The 20,224-nt window shown below is 29.0% G+C and overlaps 3 protein-coding genes across 8 annotated transcripts in view; 1 reads left to right on the top strand and 2 right to left on the bottom strand.

The window, feature by feature from the left end:
* LOC149031178 (uncharacterized) lies at positions 1-13,312 on the top strand. Of its 2 annotated transcripts, none has more exons than XM_089176492.1 (5): positions 1-2,343; positions 2,493-2,654; positions 2,788-2,875; positions 3,026-3,090; positions 8,218-13,312. In XM_089176492.1, the coding sequence occupies exons 1-3, from the start codon at positions 2,231-2,233 to the stop codon at positions 2,825-2,827; spliced, it is 315 nt and encodes a 104-aa protein (XP_089032618.1). In that variant the 5' UTR covers positions 1-2,230; the 3' UTR covers positions 2,828-2,875; positions 3,026-3,090; positions 8,218-13,312. The 2 variants fall into 2 exon arrangements, with proteins under 2 accessions (XP_089032618.1, XP_089032617.1); XM_089176491.1 differs by having other exon boundaries at positions 2-2,343; positions 8,237-13,312.
* Positions 10,574-16,914, bottom strand: LOC107072505 (uncharacterized). The gene has a single exon (XM_015332497.2). It carries the CDS (start codon positions 16,912-16,914, stop codon positions 16,507-16,509), a length of 408 nt encoding a protein of 135 aa, XP_015187983.2. The 3' UTR covers positions 10,574-16,506.
* aPKC (protein kinase C iota type) overlaps positions 16,891-20,224 on the bottom strand; it is a 22,306-nt gene continuing 18,972 nt past the window's right edge. For all 5 annotated transcript variants that reach the window (XM_089176488.1, XM_089176486.1, XM_089176487.1 and 2 more), the window contains 6 exons: positions 19,699-19,784; positions 18,654-18,954; positions 18,087-18,539; positions 17,518-17,990; positions 17,300-17,415; positions 16,891-17,080 (listed from right to left, as the gene is read on the bottom strand). In XM_089176488.1, coding sequence (XP_089032614.1) covers positions 16,993-17,080; positions 17,300-17,415; positions 17,518-17,990; positions 18,087-18,539; positions 18,654-18,954; positions 19,699-19,784 — 1,517 coding nt within the window. In that variant the 3' untranslated portion in view covers positions 16,891-16,992. The remainder of the gene's footprint in view (positions 17,081-17,299; positions 17,416-17,517; positions 17,991-18,086; positions 18,540-18,653; positions 18,955-19,698; positions 19,785-20,224) is intronic.

Raw genomic sequence — 20,224 nt, forward strand, 5'->3', positions numbered from 1 at the left:
AACAATTATTTCATTATTTTAATATACTTTAATTATTTTTCAGATTGTTTCAACGCATATACATTAATTTAAACGTTACATACCTATTAACATTCTTTGAATAGAAAATAATTTTAATATGAATTTATTTTTTCAATTTATCAGATAACTGTCTTCAACTTGATTGCGTTCCTAGATCGGAAGGTAATATAATATACTCCAATTACTTACATTGCAAATAAAATTGTATTAATATTCATTAAAAATTTCTGTTTCAGAAGCGGTTCAATGGGTAGCGGGTAAATTTTTTGTTCGTAAAGGGTGGTACCATTTACAAATAAAGAATTTACTTCAGGGATGCGACCCTGCCCACGCGAGCCATGATTCTATCTTACTCCCAAAGATAGAATCATGTTCATTTAACTTTTAAGCTGGAACTACCGTCTTTTTTTCTTTTTTTCTTTTTTGGCTTTTTGGGCTTTTTGATATGCATAGATAGATATGCATGTAGCATGGGAAACTGAAGCTTCATTGTAAGGGAAGGCATCTTCCGCTAATTGTTAGACGGACCCAAGGATTCATTTCTGTAAGTTCGCAATAGTATACGGTGTTGGACTGAACATTTAGTGTAGGTTTCTCCTAAATTTAGAGTCAGTGGACTAGTCCAATCGGGGGGAAACCACTTAAAAAAAAAATCGTGAAAAGTTCCGCTTTAAAAGTTACACCCATCCCCCCTTTTTTCCTATCCCTTTTATGTTTTAACTCTTTTTTATCCCTTTGTTTTCTGTTGCAGATTGAACTATGGTAAGGAAACGACCACAGGTGGACCAAAGGAGGACCAAAAAGGAACAAGAAGTGGGCTTGGTAATGTAAGATAGTATAAAATAATTATTTGTATAAATAAAATGAAAATTTGTATCGTTATATAATTCTCCTTTTAGCATCGAACGTGTTTGATAATTATTTTTAATGTATTTTCTTTACTTATAGATTCCATGGTACAACTTATAATTGTATACTCTTCTTAATTATTATACTTTATTTTATGGAGATTGAAAATTATGTATATAAATGTATATAGATTGTATTTCTATAAGTTGAAGTTATTCAAGGGTGTGTTAGTTTTAAGTATCATCGATGATTTTATTGAATTTCTTTTTAGATTACACTCCTTGTCTTTCATTTTGTATTTTTTAATATTGAAATTTTTCTCTGGTATTTTCGATAATAATTTTAACGATTTTTCGGATGGTACTCTTATGGTGGGGCCTAAGAGTTAGATTTATTCCTTTGAATTGTATTCGGATGTGAGCATCTTTAGGATGCACATCCCTCTTGGGTCTTCAGAAGCGGTTACCTCCTCGTGGTTAGACCTGGGCAATGGTATTTTACTTTCCATGTAATGTTTAACATATTTTGATATGTTTTACATTCCATTGCAAGTAAAAACTAGCTAAAGACCGCTTACCATAAACATTATAATTGTAATTAGTTTCTGTAATTTTCTAATGAACATATTTTTATTCCTTTCCTTGGCTCCTTCTATCCATTTCATCTCCAGAAACTAATTACCTTATAATGTTTTTTAATAACTTTTATTGTAATATTTATTTTATTTAATTTCAGGATAAAATAATTTTTGTTATAATGCAAATTTTATTTTTTAAAGCAGGTTTCTACTATCTCACAATTTAACATATATTAAATAGAAAATAATTTTTATATGTTATAAATAAATGTTTCTTTTTTCGATTACAAATTAAATTGTTACTAGTTACTTATGATTATTCTAAAAATAATGAATAGAATAAAGAGAATGTAGTATCTTATAGCATAGAAAATCATGTGGAATAATCTTCGTGTGTGAATCGTGTATAAACGTTATTGTAAATATTTTTAAAACAATTATGCATCTTTGAAAGTATTTCAATTTTGAGGATTCTTTATCGATACAGATTTTGGGAATTTATTCTTTCATATGGTGCATTTCATATTAGACATTTTTCTATCGATAATTCTCTTCTATACGATTTTGTTCTTTTTTGCAAAACGACAAAGATCTCTTAATGTCTACATTGTTTTTATTCTATTCATTATTTTTAGAATATTTTTAAGTTACGTGTACATTTATTAGAAAAATAGAAATGATTTTTAATTTATTTAATAAATAAATTATCATATGTAGTTTGACCAGCGTGGTCATAAAGAAGGTCAGATTCTGTCCGTGTAAGAAGCTGTGAGGACCCTTTTCATGTTCAAAAAAAGGAATTGGCCAATCACAGCCAAGCTTTCGTCCGAATTCTTCAGTTTCATGGCGTCTTTCGTGGAGAACACATCGGAGTGTCATCGTCCCGTTAAGATCAGGTAATTAAAAGATATTTTGTAAGATTTACACCTTCCTATTATAATATATAAAGGATGTAAGGATCAATTTTGATTTTTTAAGTATATTTTGACAATTTTTGTGGTCCTATATCGTATTTTTAATCATTCGAAATTTGTCTTTATTATAGATGGAAAGAAGATCTACTGCGCATCATTTTCGCGCATGCAGGATTTTCGCGCCAGTCTAACGCGCCTGTTTTATGCACATCAATATGGCGAATCTTTCGAATTTTTTTATTCTGTCATCTGTATACTTGTTGCAGCGGATTTTGTTATCCCGTTAATTTCAGGTAATTGTTTCAATTATTATTTTAATGTACACCTTCCTGTTATATATTAAATGATATATAACGAATGTTATATATCAAATGCATACTACATGCATAATTTTTATATGTGTTTTCATATTTTACTTTCTTTTAGTTTTCTTAACATGGGAAGAGTTATAACACGAATTCACTAATATTTTAACCTTGTGGCAACTTTTTTTATCTTCTCCATATATGGCGAGGTGAGCATTATTTCTTTTAAATATAAGTATATAAGCATATAGAAATACTACAGAAAGAGTGAGAGAGAAGGAGTGAGAGAGAGAGAAGAAGAATAAGAAAACAATACACTCGACATATAGTTTATTATAAATGTGTATTTATATTTCCAGGAATTTCTCGAGGAATTTTCTTCGTCGAATTTCCGACGACAAAACGTAAACAGCCGATAACACAGGTATAATAGCCGAACGTTCGACACTCCCAAAATCTCCTCTACTAAGGTTACGTAGTAACGTACTTCCTATTAGCTTTCTATCTTTCAACGAGACAACATCTACGAAAATAAAGCGTATTAAATTATTTAATTATTTTATTTCTAACATTATCTTTTTAATTTTAATAGTTTAAAAAGTATTTCATTGCATTGAATAGTATAAAATCTGGTTTATTTTTTATGTTACTCTTTATTGAGTTTGCTGATACAATTACTGTTTTATTTAGACAACTTTAAAGATTTTTAATTAATATTTATACTAACATTACATACTTGATATGTAATATTTCAAGCAAATAGTTGCATACTTTGTTCAATTTCACAAATATTTAATAACTTTAACTTTTAATTATGTCAACTCTCATAGATTATTAAATTATTTCTTTCTATTTACCATTGAATATTTTATCAAAAATATTCAAGGGTTTTAATGTGTGCCCTGCCTTCAGGAATGATTTACAGGAAATATTGTAATATAATTTTTAGTATGTTTCAGCTTTTCAGACTTTTTATTTAATTTTATTTTATACATCGTCATCCTAAGGGTAGGATACCCATCCTGCAGTCATCAACGAAGACTAAAAGTAAGTATATTTTACTATCAAACATTTTTATGATAATTTCAATTGATTTTTATTACAACAGTGATATTAATTGTTCTTTTTCTTGTTATGTTTCAGAAAATCATTGCAATCGAGCGCGTAGGCAATGAGGTTATCGTGTGTTGCATCGTGTTAAAATAAAATATAAAAAAGTCGACAAGTAAATTCAGTGTTGATCGTCGCATGTTAAAGTTTCGTTTGCTCAGTTAAGAAACTCGCAAGTTTCTTTTATTCGGTTTAAACATGTGCTCATCGTCATCCTAAGGGTAGGAGACCCATCGTGCATTCATCAATGAAGAAAAAACGTAAGTCAATTTTTGTATTAAACATTTTCTCAATAATTATAATAATTTTTATATAACAACAATTTATATTATTTTGTTTTTATTTGTGTTTCAGATCATCGTTGGAATGGTATTCACATTTTATTAATTAAATTCATTTAGAAATTCGTTTAACACTAGATTTGTTCACTATTTTTTAAGAATTTACAAACATTATTTAAATGCAAAAGTAGGTAGAGGAAAGGAATTAATATTCATGCATATTTCATTACAGCATTAAAAATTAATATATATTTTTAAAAAATATTCTATTTTAAAATTAATTAAATTTAAATTTTATTAAATTACAACTAATTAAAATATTTCTATTTTATATATATGTAACAAAAAAGCTTGAAATGAATCACATTTGCTCGGTCCATAAATCTAGTGTTAATTGAATTAATTGCATTTATAATGCAGTTTTATAGTCATTATTTGTGCATTGTCATCATTATCCTAAGGATAGGAGACCCATTGTGCCTTCATCAATAAAGATTTAAAGTGAGTATATTTTTTTATTAAATAATTCCTTAAAAATTTTAATGATTTTCTGTAATAGTAATGATATTAATAGTATTGTTTTTTATTTCAGTTTCAGATTGCAATCGTGCACGTATGGCCCATGTGAAGTGACTGGGAGTGAAATTTTTGTTCTTGCATTTGACTGCGAGCAATGCAGTCTTTGAATTAGTGCAGTTTAGAATCAGTGATCGGGCGCGAGTAATAAGTTAAAATCAAACGCGAATTAGAGTCAGTGTTGTTCGTCGTATAATAAAATTTCGGATTCGCGATAAGAAACTCATCTATAGTTTCTTATTTTCGTTTATACCGCGTTATTAGATTCACGCGAGGTGTGCATCACCGTGATGCCATTGAGCTTCGTCCCATTGGAATGCATTGTAAGTATTCATTTTTATTCGATTTTATTTTAACATGATTTTGGATAATATTCCAGATAACTTATCGTTTTGTCTATTTTATTTTACAGATGAAACCATGGATTCTCTTCCTTTCAAAGATGTTGAATGAATTCTTCGATGGATCTTTGATGAATCTTCGATGGACTTTTGGTGGTACAATACTTGCTGCGAAGTAGGAGTGTTTTGGAGCCATCGCAGAACTTCTTAAATCGTGAGTTTTTATTTAAAGTCCCTCCAGTGCTCAATCATGCCGAGGATGAAAGGTCCAAATCGGCACGAGTTACTGGTTGTAATTATTTAAATAAATTATTGACGAGCACATGAGTAATTCCTTTTTAGGAGTTACTCATGAAAATTGTATATTTTATTGTATGTTTTATTATTAGTTTAGGATAGGTTTTCTTGTCTCATCGGTTAAATTCATTTAATTAATAATGCAATTAATAAATGCACTCTCTTTTTTATTACGTGTTTTGTTCGTGGTCAATAGTGATGAAATTGAGCATTAATTTACTCGTTTTCGTCCAGAAAAGTATGTAATAAATGTCTTACATGTATTGCTTCGTACATAGTTTATCTAATCGAGAATAATCTATTAATATTAAATAAATAATATATACTTCGATATTGTTAATAAATGAGCAAGAAGACAAACCCAATTCGCGAACGGATAGATTCTGGCAATTAAGTGGTGGCTCAAAGCCCAGTTCTTTCATTAGAACAGCCATTTAATGAAAGAATCGTCCGAGGTTTGCAAAAAATATCCATCATTATTGTAGAGTCTTTTAATACATCCTTACCTCGAAACTATAATTGTTTCATATGGGGTAACTTTTTTTTTTCATTCGCTTGTTTAAGTCATTATTCACCAAATGACTTGTAGAGTCCTTAGCCCGTTTAGATGAATTTTTATTAAAATCTTTTGATATATTTATATATGTGTTAATCATATTTTTTAGATCAGGATTTTCAGCTTCTAATATACTAATCTCCCGTTTCTCCCCCCATACTTTCTGCGTTCTCATCTATGCGTATGCCCAGGTGTTACACGTATGGGTGAGAAACAGTTAGCGTGGGTTTAGTTTTAGTTTTTTCCCCTATTGGCGGCTGTTATTGTGCTAGTGATTGCACGATGTACTTTACACCTGTGTGTGCGTATTAGGTAGTGTGTATTGTACATCGTTTCGCGATATTTTTTATTCATTTAATACATCATTAAATACTTAAAGCATTACTTCTACATATCTATCTTCATTCTTATATTTATATTAAATATTTCTAATTTTTTTGATAATCGTTTGCATAGTAGAGTTACTGCATTTATTTGTGGAAACTTTGATATACTTGTATATTACTAGTATGCATATAAATATACTAGTGTATACGTGTATTTTTGCTTTAGTTTTTTTATGCAATAATCATTAGCCTTGGCAGTCGATTACAGCAACACGTACGTATACCCATTAGCATATAAGTTTAGAAAACGTGGTTGAACTAGGGTGTCGGAGGTGCCCCGGGGCATGCTCTCTAGTTTAGGCTTTTGCACCCTGGTGGTATGTGTGAGAACCGTGGAGTGAGTGGGTGGGTATGTATGGTTTTTCTTAAAATGGGTAAAAATATGGATAATAGGCAGGCAGGTAGCATACTTCTCTGAATGAATGTGAAAACTTTAATTTTAAGTAGGTAGGATCCAGGAAAGGCATTAGACTTTTTGCTTCCACTCCGGAGTGGAAATTCCGCCTCCTGGTTTATACAGAATTGTTACAAAATTTTATCATCTCATTCTATATTATGCTTGATTTGTTAATTTATTTTGTGACTATTCTGTGATCTTTATTATGTATCATGATTCAAAGGTATTTGCAACCATTTGAAAGATTCATTTCTACTTCGATTTTATCTCGAACGAGATAGAATCGAATTCAATTCGCAAATTCTTTGATGCATTTGATACTTAGTTTTAAGTATTTCAGGATTAGCACTACGCACTATCGCGATTTCGTCTTACAGCTACAAATATTTGATATTACTAAACATAAAGAATTAATGAAATGAAGGTATTGCAAGAAAATGCATTACATTTACTGCACTACTTATTTCAATTCGATTTTATTATTCAACGTTAATAGTGCGAAGTGTTATTAGGTCATCGAGGGAAATTATTATCTGCTTGGACATTCAATTAAATATTCTCGTGTATGGTCAATGAACTCTAAGTTCATTGATGGTCCACGAGCTAGAAAAGTGAACGCGAAATGTAAATTAATTTTTTCAATAATTGAGAATTAGAATTGTAACAAAATACGAGTTCATTTGCAACATTAGTATGAAAGATCTTATCTTGCTCGCACGTAGGAAATGTCCAAATGCAGTTTTCATGGAATGAAGAAAGAAGAGGCTTAATGCCGAAGAGGCCCCCACTTAATTGTGGCTCAAGAGGGCAACTACTGAGGCTATTGAGTTATTTTCAAAGGTTTAACAGCAAGTTCGAACCTTTAGAGAATGGCTCTCTAGTCATATTTTATATTTTATCGTTTACTTGTTTGCTCGTCATTAATTTTTAGTTGTAAGTGGAGATGATGGATCATTCCATCTCCTTGGGACACCAAACTTGTGTCTATATCGTCAAAAAGATGCACATGTGTTTAATTAGAGTCAAAAAATTTTAATTTCCTTCTTATTACATTTTGAAGCTTAAATAACGTTCAGTAAATATTAAAGTAATCTCTCTTTTCTTTTTTTTGCCTTTAAGATTTTTAACTGTGATCGTATTTCATTAAATTTCTAATTTTTTCTTCTCTATATAATACAGTTTTAAAGTATTAGTCATCATAATTAATGGATATTATTTTTTCTAGTAACTTAATATATGTACTTTTACTTTTTTATTTTTTTTTATTTTTTCTAAATGTAAAATAACTTCTTTTATATTTAACTTCATAGCAATGGTAGATAGATATTTGATAAAAATAATTATAGAATATAATTAAAAAGTGCATCTACGAATTGGACGATTCATATGTTAGGCTACTTCATATCACTTGATTGTATTATTAATATAGTTTTCTTTTTGTTGCAGGTGATCTTCGTTGGAGTTATCATCAAACCTTTTTTATTATCCTCCACTTGATATATTTGTATAAATGCATTTCTGAAGGCACACACTAAAACTAAATATGAAATATATATATACATATTTAATAGTCCATAATTAATATAACTTTTAATATATTTGCACAGGTTTACAAAAATGTTTCAGATTGAAGACTTCGATGGATACACGCGTTTTTTTTTATTTGAGCAAACAAGAAAAAAAAAACAGGAAAAGAAGAGCAATAAGTATAAAAATGATGAAAATTTTCATTTCTAACATAAAAAGACAATACGATGACAATATGTATGACAATATGATGACAATGAGAAAAAGATAGGATCGTTTAGTTCCCTTTAGGGCAAAAGAGTAAAAGAAAAAGAAAACACGTTAGGAAAAAAGGGGGACAACTTTTTCTTTCTCAAAGCAAAAGCCGAACGAACGATCACCATCCAACGAGAATATATATACCATTGAATAAGAGAACGTAAAGAAAAAGTAGCAAAGGACTCCCTTATTCCATTGCTAGTCCTTGCTAGGGGGCCTGAAATGTAATATAAAAAGTTGTCCTTTTTAAGAGCTTCTTCTTGGACCTCCATTTAAAATTACATTCCCAAGTTTATTTTTGAATACCCGAAACTCTCAACACCCAAGATGAAACGTCTATGGTTTTATTATTTTTATTATACTACTCGTTAAGAACGTTTCTTTAACATTTTTATTTAAAAGAATTGAAACAGTTGAAAGAAACAAATTAAATCCTAATTTTTAAATTCTGTAATTAGGAAGATATAAAATTAGATTTGTTAATTAATCGGGATAAATTAACAAACCCGTGGAAATAGTTTAATGAAATGTACTTTGCGGAATCCTTGGAAATATTTGGTAAACTGAATCGAAAACTAATTATCGAATATTTCAAAGGAAATCGAGCGTAACGTGATATAGATGAATTAAAAATGATCTTAATATAAATGTGTATATTTGCATGTTTGTAATTATAAATGATTGAACTATCACGCATTTGGTGGTTTATCTTTGCCATCGTGGCGTAAAAGAGATAAACAGAAATTGTACAGATTTTCGTTTTAATAGATTATTCGATATACGTACTAGAAGTCACGTATTTACGTATTCTCCCATAACACCTATGCACGTAGTCGAATACGAATTACAAATAGAAATAGTCAATTATCCTCTACGATCTATTGGATAATTTACATTTTCACCCTGGTAATTTAGCAGCATAAATTATAATATAATTGAGTTCGTCTACGTGTGTATACGTGTGTGTATCTATGTTAAGCTATCAAAAGGCACCAATCCTGCGTTAATTGACGATTATCAATAGCGTGTATGGAAATTTAATGTACGCGTTATTACGCTATTCATAAATACTATTATAAAATATAGATTTTATTTAATTAACATACAAAGTGTCTCCAAACTTGTTTTACAGGAAAAAAAGAAAAAGGAAACAAAATTCATTGTTGGTTTTTTTAATAGAATTATAATATTTTATAATTTATAATATTTCTTTTCTGTAAAACAATTTAATTGAACACCCTTCCTTTACATATAAAAAAATGCAATGATTTGCAATGAATGTATGATTTCTGTTTTATGCATTGGAATATAAATGAATGTATGTCACTTATGGCACAAAATCGTAAAACAATGTGATTTAAATGATGAGAAGAAAAAATATTCTTAAAAGATATATCTATGTAAATTTAAATAGAATAATATTTGTATGTGTACGAATGGTACGTGATTCTGCATACGAAAGAAACGCGTATTATATGACTAAAATTCATCTAAGTTGTCTTCCTCTTTCGTAATCGTAAATTATTTTTCCAAAGATAAAATAAAGAAGAATGTTAATGCATTTTTTATTAAGACAAAAAAGTTAGAATGATCAACAACGTGCCTTTAATTTCATCCACAATATTTTCATTATTTTTTTGTTCACGAAGGTATGGGTCGATCAAAGCAAAGTAATCGCAATAGCGCAAACTCTGATGGTGAGAAGGAGAAGAAGGGATGAGAAAATAAAAGAAGGAACAGAGATAGAGAAAAAGGGCGAGAGTTAGAAATAGACGATGCGTTGATTTAATAAAGCTCTCACCCTTTTTTTCCTCAAGCTCCACGATAAATATTATCTCAAAAATCACGAAAAATCATAATCCATTTTCTTTTCTTTTTTGTCTTTTATAAGAACACAATCTTCCTTTTAAATTATTCTCACAATTTTTTGTTCTTTTAATAAAGGGTCATCTGATCACATAAAAAATTATTTTCTGCATGCAAAGAAATGATCCTTTTTTTTTTTTTTTTTTACTATTTTTTATCTTACATTATTGCAATAATTTTCTTGTTTAAAGAAAATAGATCATCTTATTAGATTATTCCTTTTTATGGAAATGTAAGAATTAAACAGAAATACAAACATAGGTATATGTAGGTATATGCACCATAGGATGTAATTAATAAACTTGACAAATGTATTCGATAAGGGCTTTTATTGTATGTATCGAGAATATTATAAAGTACCAACGTTGATCCTTGTATCGTGATCCACGAAAGTGAAAAATGAATTCATATTTTCTATAGCATATGCCCTCCTCAATTTTTTATATTTATTTATTTATGTTTATTACCTACGTAACTAACTATATACGAGGTATCGTTTTATTTTTATATTTATTTTATTTTATTTTTTCATTCTTAAACGTTGGAGCATATAATTATTTATATATATATATATATATATATATATATTTTATATATATTTTTGTTCTCTCTTTCTTTACTTTTTTTTTTTTTTCAATCTGATTAAACTTCGAACAGTCAAACCTATGTATATATATAAGTTATAATTTTATTTTTCTTGTAATTTATTTTCTCTTCCTGTGATTAATCTCTTTAAAATACATGCCCTTCTTTAAAGTTAACCGCAAGATATCTCGACTAAGTTCTCTCTTTACAATTCCTTTTTAAAGATATTATCTTGCATTTTATTTTCTCTTCTATTTTTTTTCATCTCTATTCCTTCTTTTTTTTAACTTTGTAGATAATACATAAATAATTGTGTCTTTTGCGGTAATTACTTATTTATTTTCGTACTATCGATTAAGGAACCAATTCGCTTTTTCACGTCGTAAATTAATGTGATGATAATAATAATGATAATAATAATGATAATGATAACGATAATAATAATAAAAAGTATAATAATAATGATAATACTAATAATAATAATAATAATAATAATGATAATGATAATATGACAATAATAGTAATAGTATTCTATACTAATATTAATAATAATAATATAATAATAATTGTTGTATTAATGTACGATATATTTAATGCTCAATAATTCTATTTGCAAAAACATAACTTTATAAAAATACTATTAAACGGCAATGTGTATGCAGTAATAACGTTTTTAGCACAATTTCTTTTCAAATATACGTAGGATAGTTTTAAACAGTAATAATGAGGCCATCCGTAATATATGTACTATGTGTGTGTGTGTGTGTAGTTTCTTGTCGCGTTAAAACACGAAAGAAATGGAAAAGCATGAACAATAGAGGCTTTTCAACCTTTTTTTTATCACGATGGATAAATACAACAAATAACTTCACCTTCGGTGCGCGAATATGATATTAGCAAATTAATCGCATGACAAATCCTAGGATTATAAGCGTTTAGTTTTTTTTATCTCTTTATATATATGTATATATAAGCTACTATATTATAATAATTATAATAATAGGATAATAACGTCAGGAATAAAAATAATAATTAAACGTCGTGGTACGTATATCTAATCATCGTTCTAATATTAGAAGATTAGATACATCGGAAATCGTACAAATAAAAATAATACAAATTCAACTTTTGCAGTTTTTATGAGCTTATTATACTCTACCATATCGCACATCCAATAATAATAATAATAATAATAATAATAATAATATCAATTAACATTAATAATTATTATATATGTATATATATACCATGGCTCTATATAAAAACAATGCGGTCTTTGTAATATGCTAGCATTCATATAACTTTTCTTAATCTGCATTAGTTATTAGTTATGACATATTGTTTTTTTTTTTTCTTTCTAATTAAACTGTCATTTTATTTAGCCTTCTGCTATTTTCTTTTTATTTTTCTAACGTGTGCCTGAGCTGCTGGAAGCAAAAAGTGCGCGGACGTTAGGTTAATCACCGACGAAGTTATTAATAAATAATATTACATTATTTATTAATCAATATAACGCAATTTTAAAGGCCTCAAATACACTCGTTGAAAATAATAATAATTTGATAACTTCGTTAGCGAATAGACAATAAAATATTTTCCAAATGAACTTATTGCGACAACAACGACGATGATTGTCACGAATAAAAAAAATTATTTAACTTAACAAAAGTACAATAATTTTGTTGTTAATGTTTTTTAGTAGTAGTAGTAGTAATAGTAGTATTATATAATATATGTATATATATCTATAGTACTGAAATTACTATATTACAAATAACCACAGTCCCCTGATATATTATTTTAGAGTTCTTCTTTACGTGGACCAGTTAAAAAAATTCATGCTCCTTTCTATTTTTTCCACTTCATGTAATTTATATTAAAACAAAATTTTCTAAACAAAAAAAAAAGGAATTAAAAAACAAAGGCCAAGAATTTTTCAAATAGTCCTAACAATAATTGTATCTTCTTAAATCTACAGAAATACTTACGACTCAATACATACTTTTGCTTTCATTTAATTAATTAATATATTTATTTATTTATTTATTTATTTATTTATTTATTTATTTATTTATCCATTTGTTGTTATTTCATTTAAAGCTATGTACATGCGTATATATGTACATGCGAGTTAATAATACAGGGTGGTCGGACAATTGTAGAGAAGATATTATCGTAAAGAATTTTATATCTTTATGTATATATTTTTTTTAATTATTATTATTAATATTATTTCGACGATTCTATATATATATATAGGAAAAGTTAATCAATAAAAGCGATATATATGTATATAACATGTATTATATAACGTTTAACGTGTTTTAATACGACGAATAAGATATATCTCTCTCATGCAACCACCACCCTGAATATATCGTGCAATGATCTAACTAGAATTATTATAATTATAATTATTATTATTATTATTATTATTATTATTATTATTATTATTATTATTATTATTGTTATTATAATAAATGTTTTATCCGCATATATATATGCGATAAATATACATTTACTTTTTCTCAATGCCGTTTTATACGCGTGTGTAAATGAATGTTTATTTAATATCTCTCATTTGTCCATTATCTTTTTCTTCATTAATTAAAGTAAATAGTTAGACTCGAAAAAATGGCGTATATAGGAATCATATTATTATTACTATTATTATTAATAATATTATTATTATTATTAGTATCATTATTAGTAGTAATAGTATTATAATTATTATTATACTAAAGCCTTCGCGTACCATTTCTTTCATTCATTCTTGTTTTCTTCCTTTTTTCATTTATTTTTCTTCTATTCCAATAAAATCTTATTTTAATATTCATTTTGTCTCAATCGTTTTCATATATATATATATATATTTTTATATAACGGCAATATAAAATTTCTCTATCGAATTATAACTTCTCAGGCTAGAGAATGTATTTAATTTTTATTTAAGACGATCACACATCATGTTGAAGTTATATGTGCCGTATAATTACTTCATATATTCATTTATTTATTTATTTATGTATTTATTTATTTACTTATCTATCTAAATCTAGTAAATATCTGATAAATGTTGTCACTTTAAAATCAGACTCCTATCGTCGCGTTTAAATCGAAAACGAATTATTTTATCAATCATTTTAAAAATTGAATACAATCTATAATCAGTGCGTTTACAAACTTCAGCACTTGGTTTCTTTTTTCTTTTTTTTTTTCTTTATTTATATATTTATATATATGTTTTTTTTATAATTTTCTTTTTATATAATTTTTTTGTCCTCGCATAAATTTATATGAAAACCAAATATTACTTCCTCCTCCTCTTCTCTCTTTCTCTCTTTTCCTATTGACAACTTTCATATTTTGCATTTTTGTCTCCTTTTTTTTTTATTCTTATTCTTTCTTTTTCTTTTTTATTTAAAATTCTGTCTTATTAAACAATATTAATAATTATTATTTTTAATTAATCTTATTTAAAAAGGTGTAATACGCAACATTCGTAAATGAAAGTTCAATAACACATTCTGCTTTATCCTCTCAAAGTGTACTTGCAATATAATTCGAATTGATTTAATTTTTATCCTTTTATACATATGTAATATTATCTTTCTTCGAAAGTATTTAACTAATTATTTTCCGAGAATTGGCATTTTTTTAATAAATACTTTTTTCCTTCTTCTTCTTCTTCTTCATTTTTTTTTTGTCTTTTATATTTTTTTTTAATTTAGCAATACTTCAGGTCAATGTATAAAAATCGTTGTAACTGCAAACAAGGTTCTTTTTTCTCTCTCGAAAGAAACGAAGCAAGAAACAAGCAAATAAAAAAATAACAAAAATATATATGCAAATAATAATAATAATAATAATAATAATAATATCATTTTTATTTGTTATCAAGCGAATGCAATTATACAAACGGTATAATTAAATGTAGCATCTAGAAAATACGTTCTTAATTGACTTTATATGTACATTTTATTAATACTCTCTGTCTATCGCTCTCTAAATAAACTATATATTAAAAAAAAAAAAAAATTTACCTCTTATTATGAAAGTAGTGTAAGGACATTTAAAAAAAATTGAGAAACACTCATAATTTAGATATTTTATTTATATTTAATAAAAATTAAGTTTCCTCAATGTTTTGTTTGTCAACAATAAACACCACTTTTATAATAATCGGTTCAATTATATAAGTTTGCGCATGGTTTTACACAAACATTCGATAAAGATATTTGGAACGTGTTATTTTTTTCCACAGTTACAACGACTTGATATATTTTTACATATATATATATATATCTTACATATATATATATATATATAATAATATATGAATAACGTTTCATTGTTAATAATAACGCGGTATATAATCAAAGTGCATACACACTTTCAAAGTGTCTATCATTTGACTACATGACTATTCGTATATTTTAATTGTAAGCTATATTTTTCGGTGTAATTATTAGTTCAATTAAAACAAAATAAAAATATATATATATATATATGAATAAAAAAAAGCAATTAAAAAAAGAAAAGAAAATTTCTAAACAACAAAGGAAAATACTTGAAAAATTCTCTCAATCATTTCTAGTCGATCATCGTAGAAATATTATTTATTACACCTATACGTTTGGTATGTTGGCATTTAAAATGCATCTAATTTCTAATTCTTATAATACTTTTTTTTTAGTTATTGTTGTTAAATCGCGTCAACTTACTTCGCCTGATTAAACTTAGATTGAACAGATTAAAATTATCGTTCAAATTTGAAGAATAAGCAAAAACTGTTAATTAATCGTCGTTAATTAGTATATGTGTAAATGTATGTATTTATGTCTGTATATTATATTTATATATCTATACCTATAGATATAAGTGGAATGACTGCACAATGGAATAACATATTTTAAATTAGAAAGAGAGATTAGTCGAAGCAGTCAGGTACGTTTTCTCTTCTTTTTTTTTTTTTTAATCTTCTCCCTCCCCTTCTTCTGCCTTCTTCTCCTGTCACCACCTTTCCTCTTCTTCTTCTTCCTTATCATCATCACCATCGTCATCATTATCATCATCATTATCATCATCGTTATAATCATCATCTTCTACTACTTCTTCTTAATTATTTTCTTTAACCTCATTTCCCAGCATTAAAAGTAGCTGAAAATAACGTTAGACGTTAATAGAATAAATTCATATTGCAGCACCATGTCAAGAGAATTAAAGTAAGGGTACAATTCCTATAATGTGTGAGTGTATATATTATATATATGATATATATATGAAAGTATATATCACATATGTATATATACATGTATATATGAATGTATGACGAATTTGAATGCGCTCGTCCTACTACTTTGACAGAAGTCAAACGAGAGAACTTTGATAAAAGTTCACAACATTATCGTAGGCCTCAAATCTCATATCTGTCTTTGTTTATAAAAAAATGACGATAGATATAATCGATCATCGTTTATCGTATTATTATAATAATACCGGGAAGCAAATATTTCTTCCTTCTTTATTTTTATATTATTTTTTTTTATTTTTATTTTTATTTTTATTTTTATTTTTTATCTTCTCTTCTTTTCGTTTCATTTTAAAAACGCAGAAAAACCCCCTCGCCCCATTTTTATGTGTATGTGTGTATAAGGATCTTAATTTAATGGAAGGCAAAATATCTGCTTCAATAATCCTTTTCTAGGACTCTCATCCTCCACATCATCGTAATCGTTTTCATCATAATTGTTAGTAGAAACAACTGCGTTGTTATTATCCATTTTGTTGCTGTTACTGCTACTGCTGTTGCTGTTATTGTTACCAGAATCGTAAGTGACATCAGTAATACTAAGAGAACGGGAGCACATCGGCCTTTCGTATCGAAACGGGAAGATTGGCGGCAGATGATACTCGTTGTAATTATTGTCGTTCTCATTTTCTTGCGAATAGGTCATTACGAAAACATCGTTATGATATCCCTGATTTTCAGAGCTTATACGAAGGAGGGGATCGATTCGTAACTTTGACAGTTTGTTCGACAATTCTTCCATGTAAAACTGTTGCATTTGTTGTTGCTGTTGCTGTTGTTGCTGTTGTTGTTGCTGTTCTTGAATGTGCCGTGGCAATACTACAAGCGGCTCTTGTCACACACAATCCTCCAGAGACATTAATAACGGATTCACGTATTCAAAACCCTCAAACTCGCTTTGATCAATCTTATCAATAACTCTCCTAGAAAAATATGAAAGAAACTAATGTCAGTAAAATGATATTATTATACACTGTTAATTATAACAATGAATTTGATGAAATAATCTTTAAAATCTAATTTAAACCAATATGGCAATGATAAGTCTGAAAAAAGTCTGTATAAATGAAAAATAACAGAGTTTCATAAAATAACTTCCAAATAAATTTCATCAAAGATAAAAGATAATAAAAAAAACTTACGGATCGTCCGGCGTTAGATGTACTGGTTCATCGGTGAATTCTGGTGGGAAGTTAGCCAAATCTCGATCAGAATCCAAGCGTGGTTTATATGGCGGCGTGACTTGCTTATGTTCAAGCTGCGGATTATCGATTAACATCATAGCTCGTTAGAACCATTATATTCAAAAAATCACCTATCTATTTTTATGAATGACAAAGAAAGAAAGAAAGTGGCATACCATATCCCAATCGATAGCCTTGAAGAAAGAATGTGTGACTATATCGATAAAGGCCGAAGGCCTTTTTCCGCAACCAAGTCTCTCAGCGGGATCCTTGCAAAGGAAGCCTTTCAAAACGGAAGCGGCCTTTACCGATAACGATCGCGGAATACGAATCGTCTTTTGTAATATTACTTGGAAGAGATAATCCTCGGTATTCTGATCGGGATTCTCCGAAGCACCAGCTATATCGAAAGGACTACGACCCGCAAGCATTTCGTACAATAAAACGCCGAGAGCCCACCAATCGACTGAAAAGCTATAATCCTCTCCACGCAATATCTCTGGAGCTATATAGTTAGGTGTCCCACAGAAAGTAGCAGTAGTATCACTTTCTCGTACACCCTCTTTGCACATTCCATAATCTGTTAACTTGACGTGTCCTTCATGATCCAGCAATACGTTATCCAGCTTTAGATCTCGATATATTATACCTGTCGAAATTAATTTTGTTCATTATTTCTTTATCAAAGTGAAAAGCAAAAGTCACGCGCATTTATTTATTAACCAAATTTCCAATTATTACTAACCTTTCTCGTGTAAGAAGTTTAACGCAAGACTAATTTCAGCAGCATAAAAGCGTGCATGTTCTTCTGGAAGTCGACGCTGCCTTTGCATGTGGAACATAAGATCTCCACCTCGGACGAATTCGATAACAAAAAAGAGTCGCGAGGGTGTTTGGAAACAAGAATGAAGGCCAACGAGGAAGGGATGATTCGAGGCAGTCTCAAATACATGCTTCTCCGTTTGCACCCAGTCAATGTCCTCGTCATCTGTTACCAATGCCTTTTTAATCACCTTCATCGCATAAATTCTCTTAGTACGTTTAAGTTCGACCATTAGAACTTTTGCATATGAGCCACGACCGATCACCCTGATGAGTTCGAAATCGTTCAACGAGTACTGTCTCTGCATATCGTTTGAATTATCAGCCCCGGTACCCGTGTCCAATGCCAATTCTTCCCCTTCGTAACTGCTGGTTCCTGTTTATTTTCAATTCATACATTTAATAAGAATTCTTCATTCAATAATATCTTCAATAATACACAAGATTTTCTTGTATATTTGTTTTCATTAGGATTGTTTAGATTTCTTACGATTACGTGAGTGCTCCTCGACGATCGGCGACTCAGCAATCTCGTCTTCGAGATGAGCAGCCGGACTGCAACGGAGAGAATCAGGCTGTTGTTGATCTCCGTTCCTGTCGATCGTCTGGGATTCCGTGCTCTGCAATTGTTGTTGTTGTTGTTGTTGTTGTTGCTGCTGTTGCATGCTCAAACAGGGCTTCCGCACCACCTTGTGACATTTCTTGTGTACAAGGAGCTTGCATTGGATACACTTGAATCCCTGCCGACCCAGTCCCCAGATCCGATCCTGGCAGAACGCGCAGAACGCCCGCTGAGAAGGAAGTCAAACAAGGAAGTTAGTTATCGGTAATACCTATACCCATATTGGCCCTTTTTTATCTTTTCATTTGTGTATTTATTTTTATTCGTGTATGTGTATATACATGTGTTTGTAGATCTTTCTCTTTTTTACTCACACGTATATATAAAAACATTCTATTCCACATCGAGATATCAAAATCTCGATCCACCATATTTTATTCTCAGCATCTCCAAACCATCGAAGAAATATTTATTAACATAAACTCTTCAGCCCCACACACGCACAAGTTTATGATCAATGAAATAATATTCAATAACGTATATGTTTAAATATAATACATAGGCGGCAGCGATTACTATATATGCCAAAAACAGCGAAAAGTATTAAATATTTGCGTCTAATATATATTTTTTTTTTTTTTGAAGAAAGAAGAGAAAAGAAAAAAGAAAAAGATGAGAAAATTCTCATCCTGCAAGAAAGCTCATCGTCGAACTTTCACTAGCCAGCAAGTTTCCTTCTTCCTCTTTCCTGGTATGTCGTTTGATTATGTTCAACGTGAATGGAACAAAGTTCTATTTATATATAAAAGCTCGATGGTGATTGGTATGTATATGAGAGAAGAAATATATACATATGTATATACATATATATATGTTTATATGCATATATATTTCGAAATAATAATAATGAACGATTTTAATTATAAAAAAAAAAATATATATATAAACTATGTATATAAATTTGTGTGCTTACCCGATTGAAGCGTTTCGCCTGAAATATATGTCCATTCACCCGGTACAGCTTCCTCCACCTACGTGCTCCGCGTCTGTATATGCTTCCTTTGGAAAATGAAACCAAATAAATGTCACAAATGGTTGAAGGAACTTTATGAAGGGGGGTGGTAAATTAACAAGTGACGGGGTATACGATGATTGGAATACCTGTAATATTCACTTTTGGTTTTTTCCCCCTCACATATAATACATCGAAATAAAAACAAAAAACAATTGAAATAAAAGACGAGAATTAAATCATAGTGTGAGAGAGTTAAGCATGACATCGTAATAACCACATACACTGAACACATCCAACACAACAACAATGACAACAACGCATAGCAACGGAAGTGGCAACAGAATTGCTAAAATAAATGATCGTGTGGGTGTATTAATGTAAATTCTTATGTAGTGTTGCATATTTTATATGTGGTTCATGTATGCATGTATTTATATGTGTGGTTTTGTGGATTTGCTGCTCGTGTGATGATATGTAAAATAAT

The sequence above is a fragment of the Polistes dominula genome, unplaced genomic scaffold (assembly GCF_049000335.1).
Source record: "Polistes dominula isolate Pdom_NZ unplaced genomic scaffold, Pdom_raw_medaka contig_25, whole genome shotgun sequence".
NCBI lineage: Eukaryota > Metazoa > Arthropoda > Insecta > Hymenoptera > Vespidae > Polistes > Polistes dominula.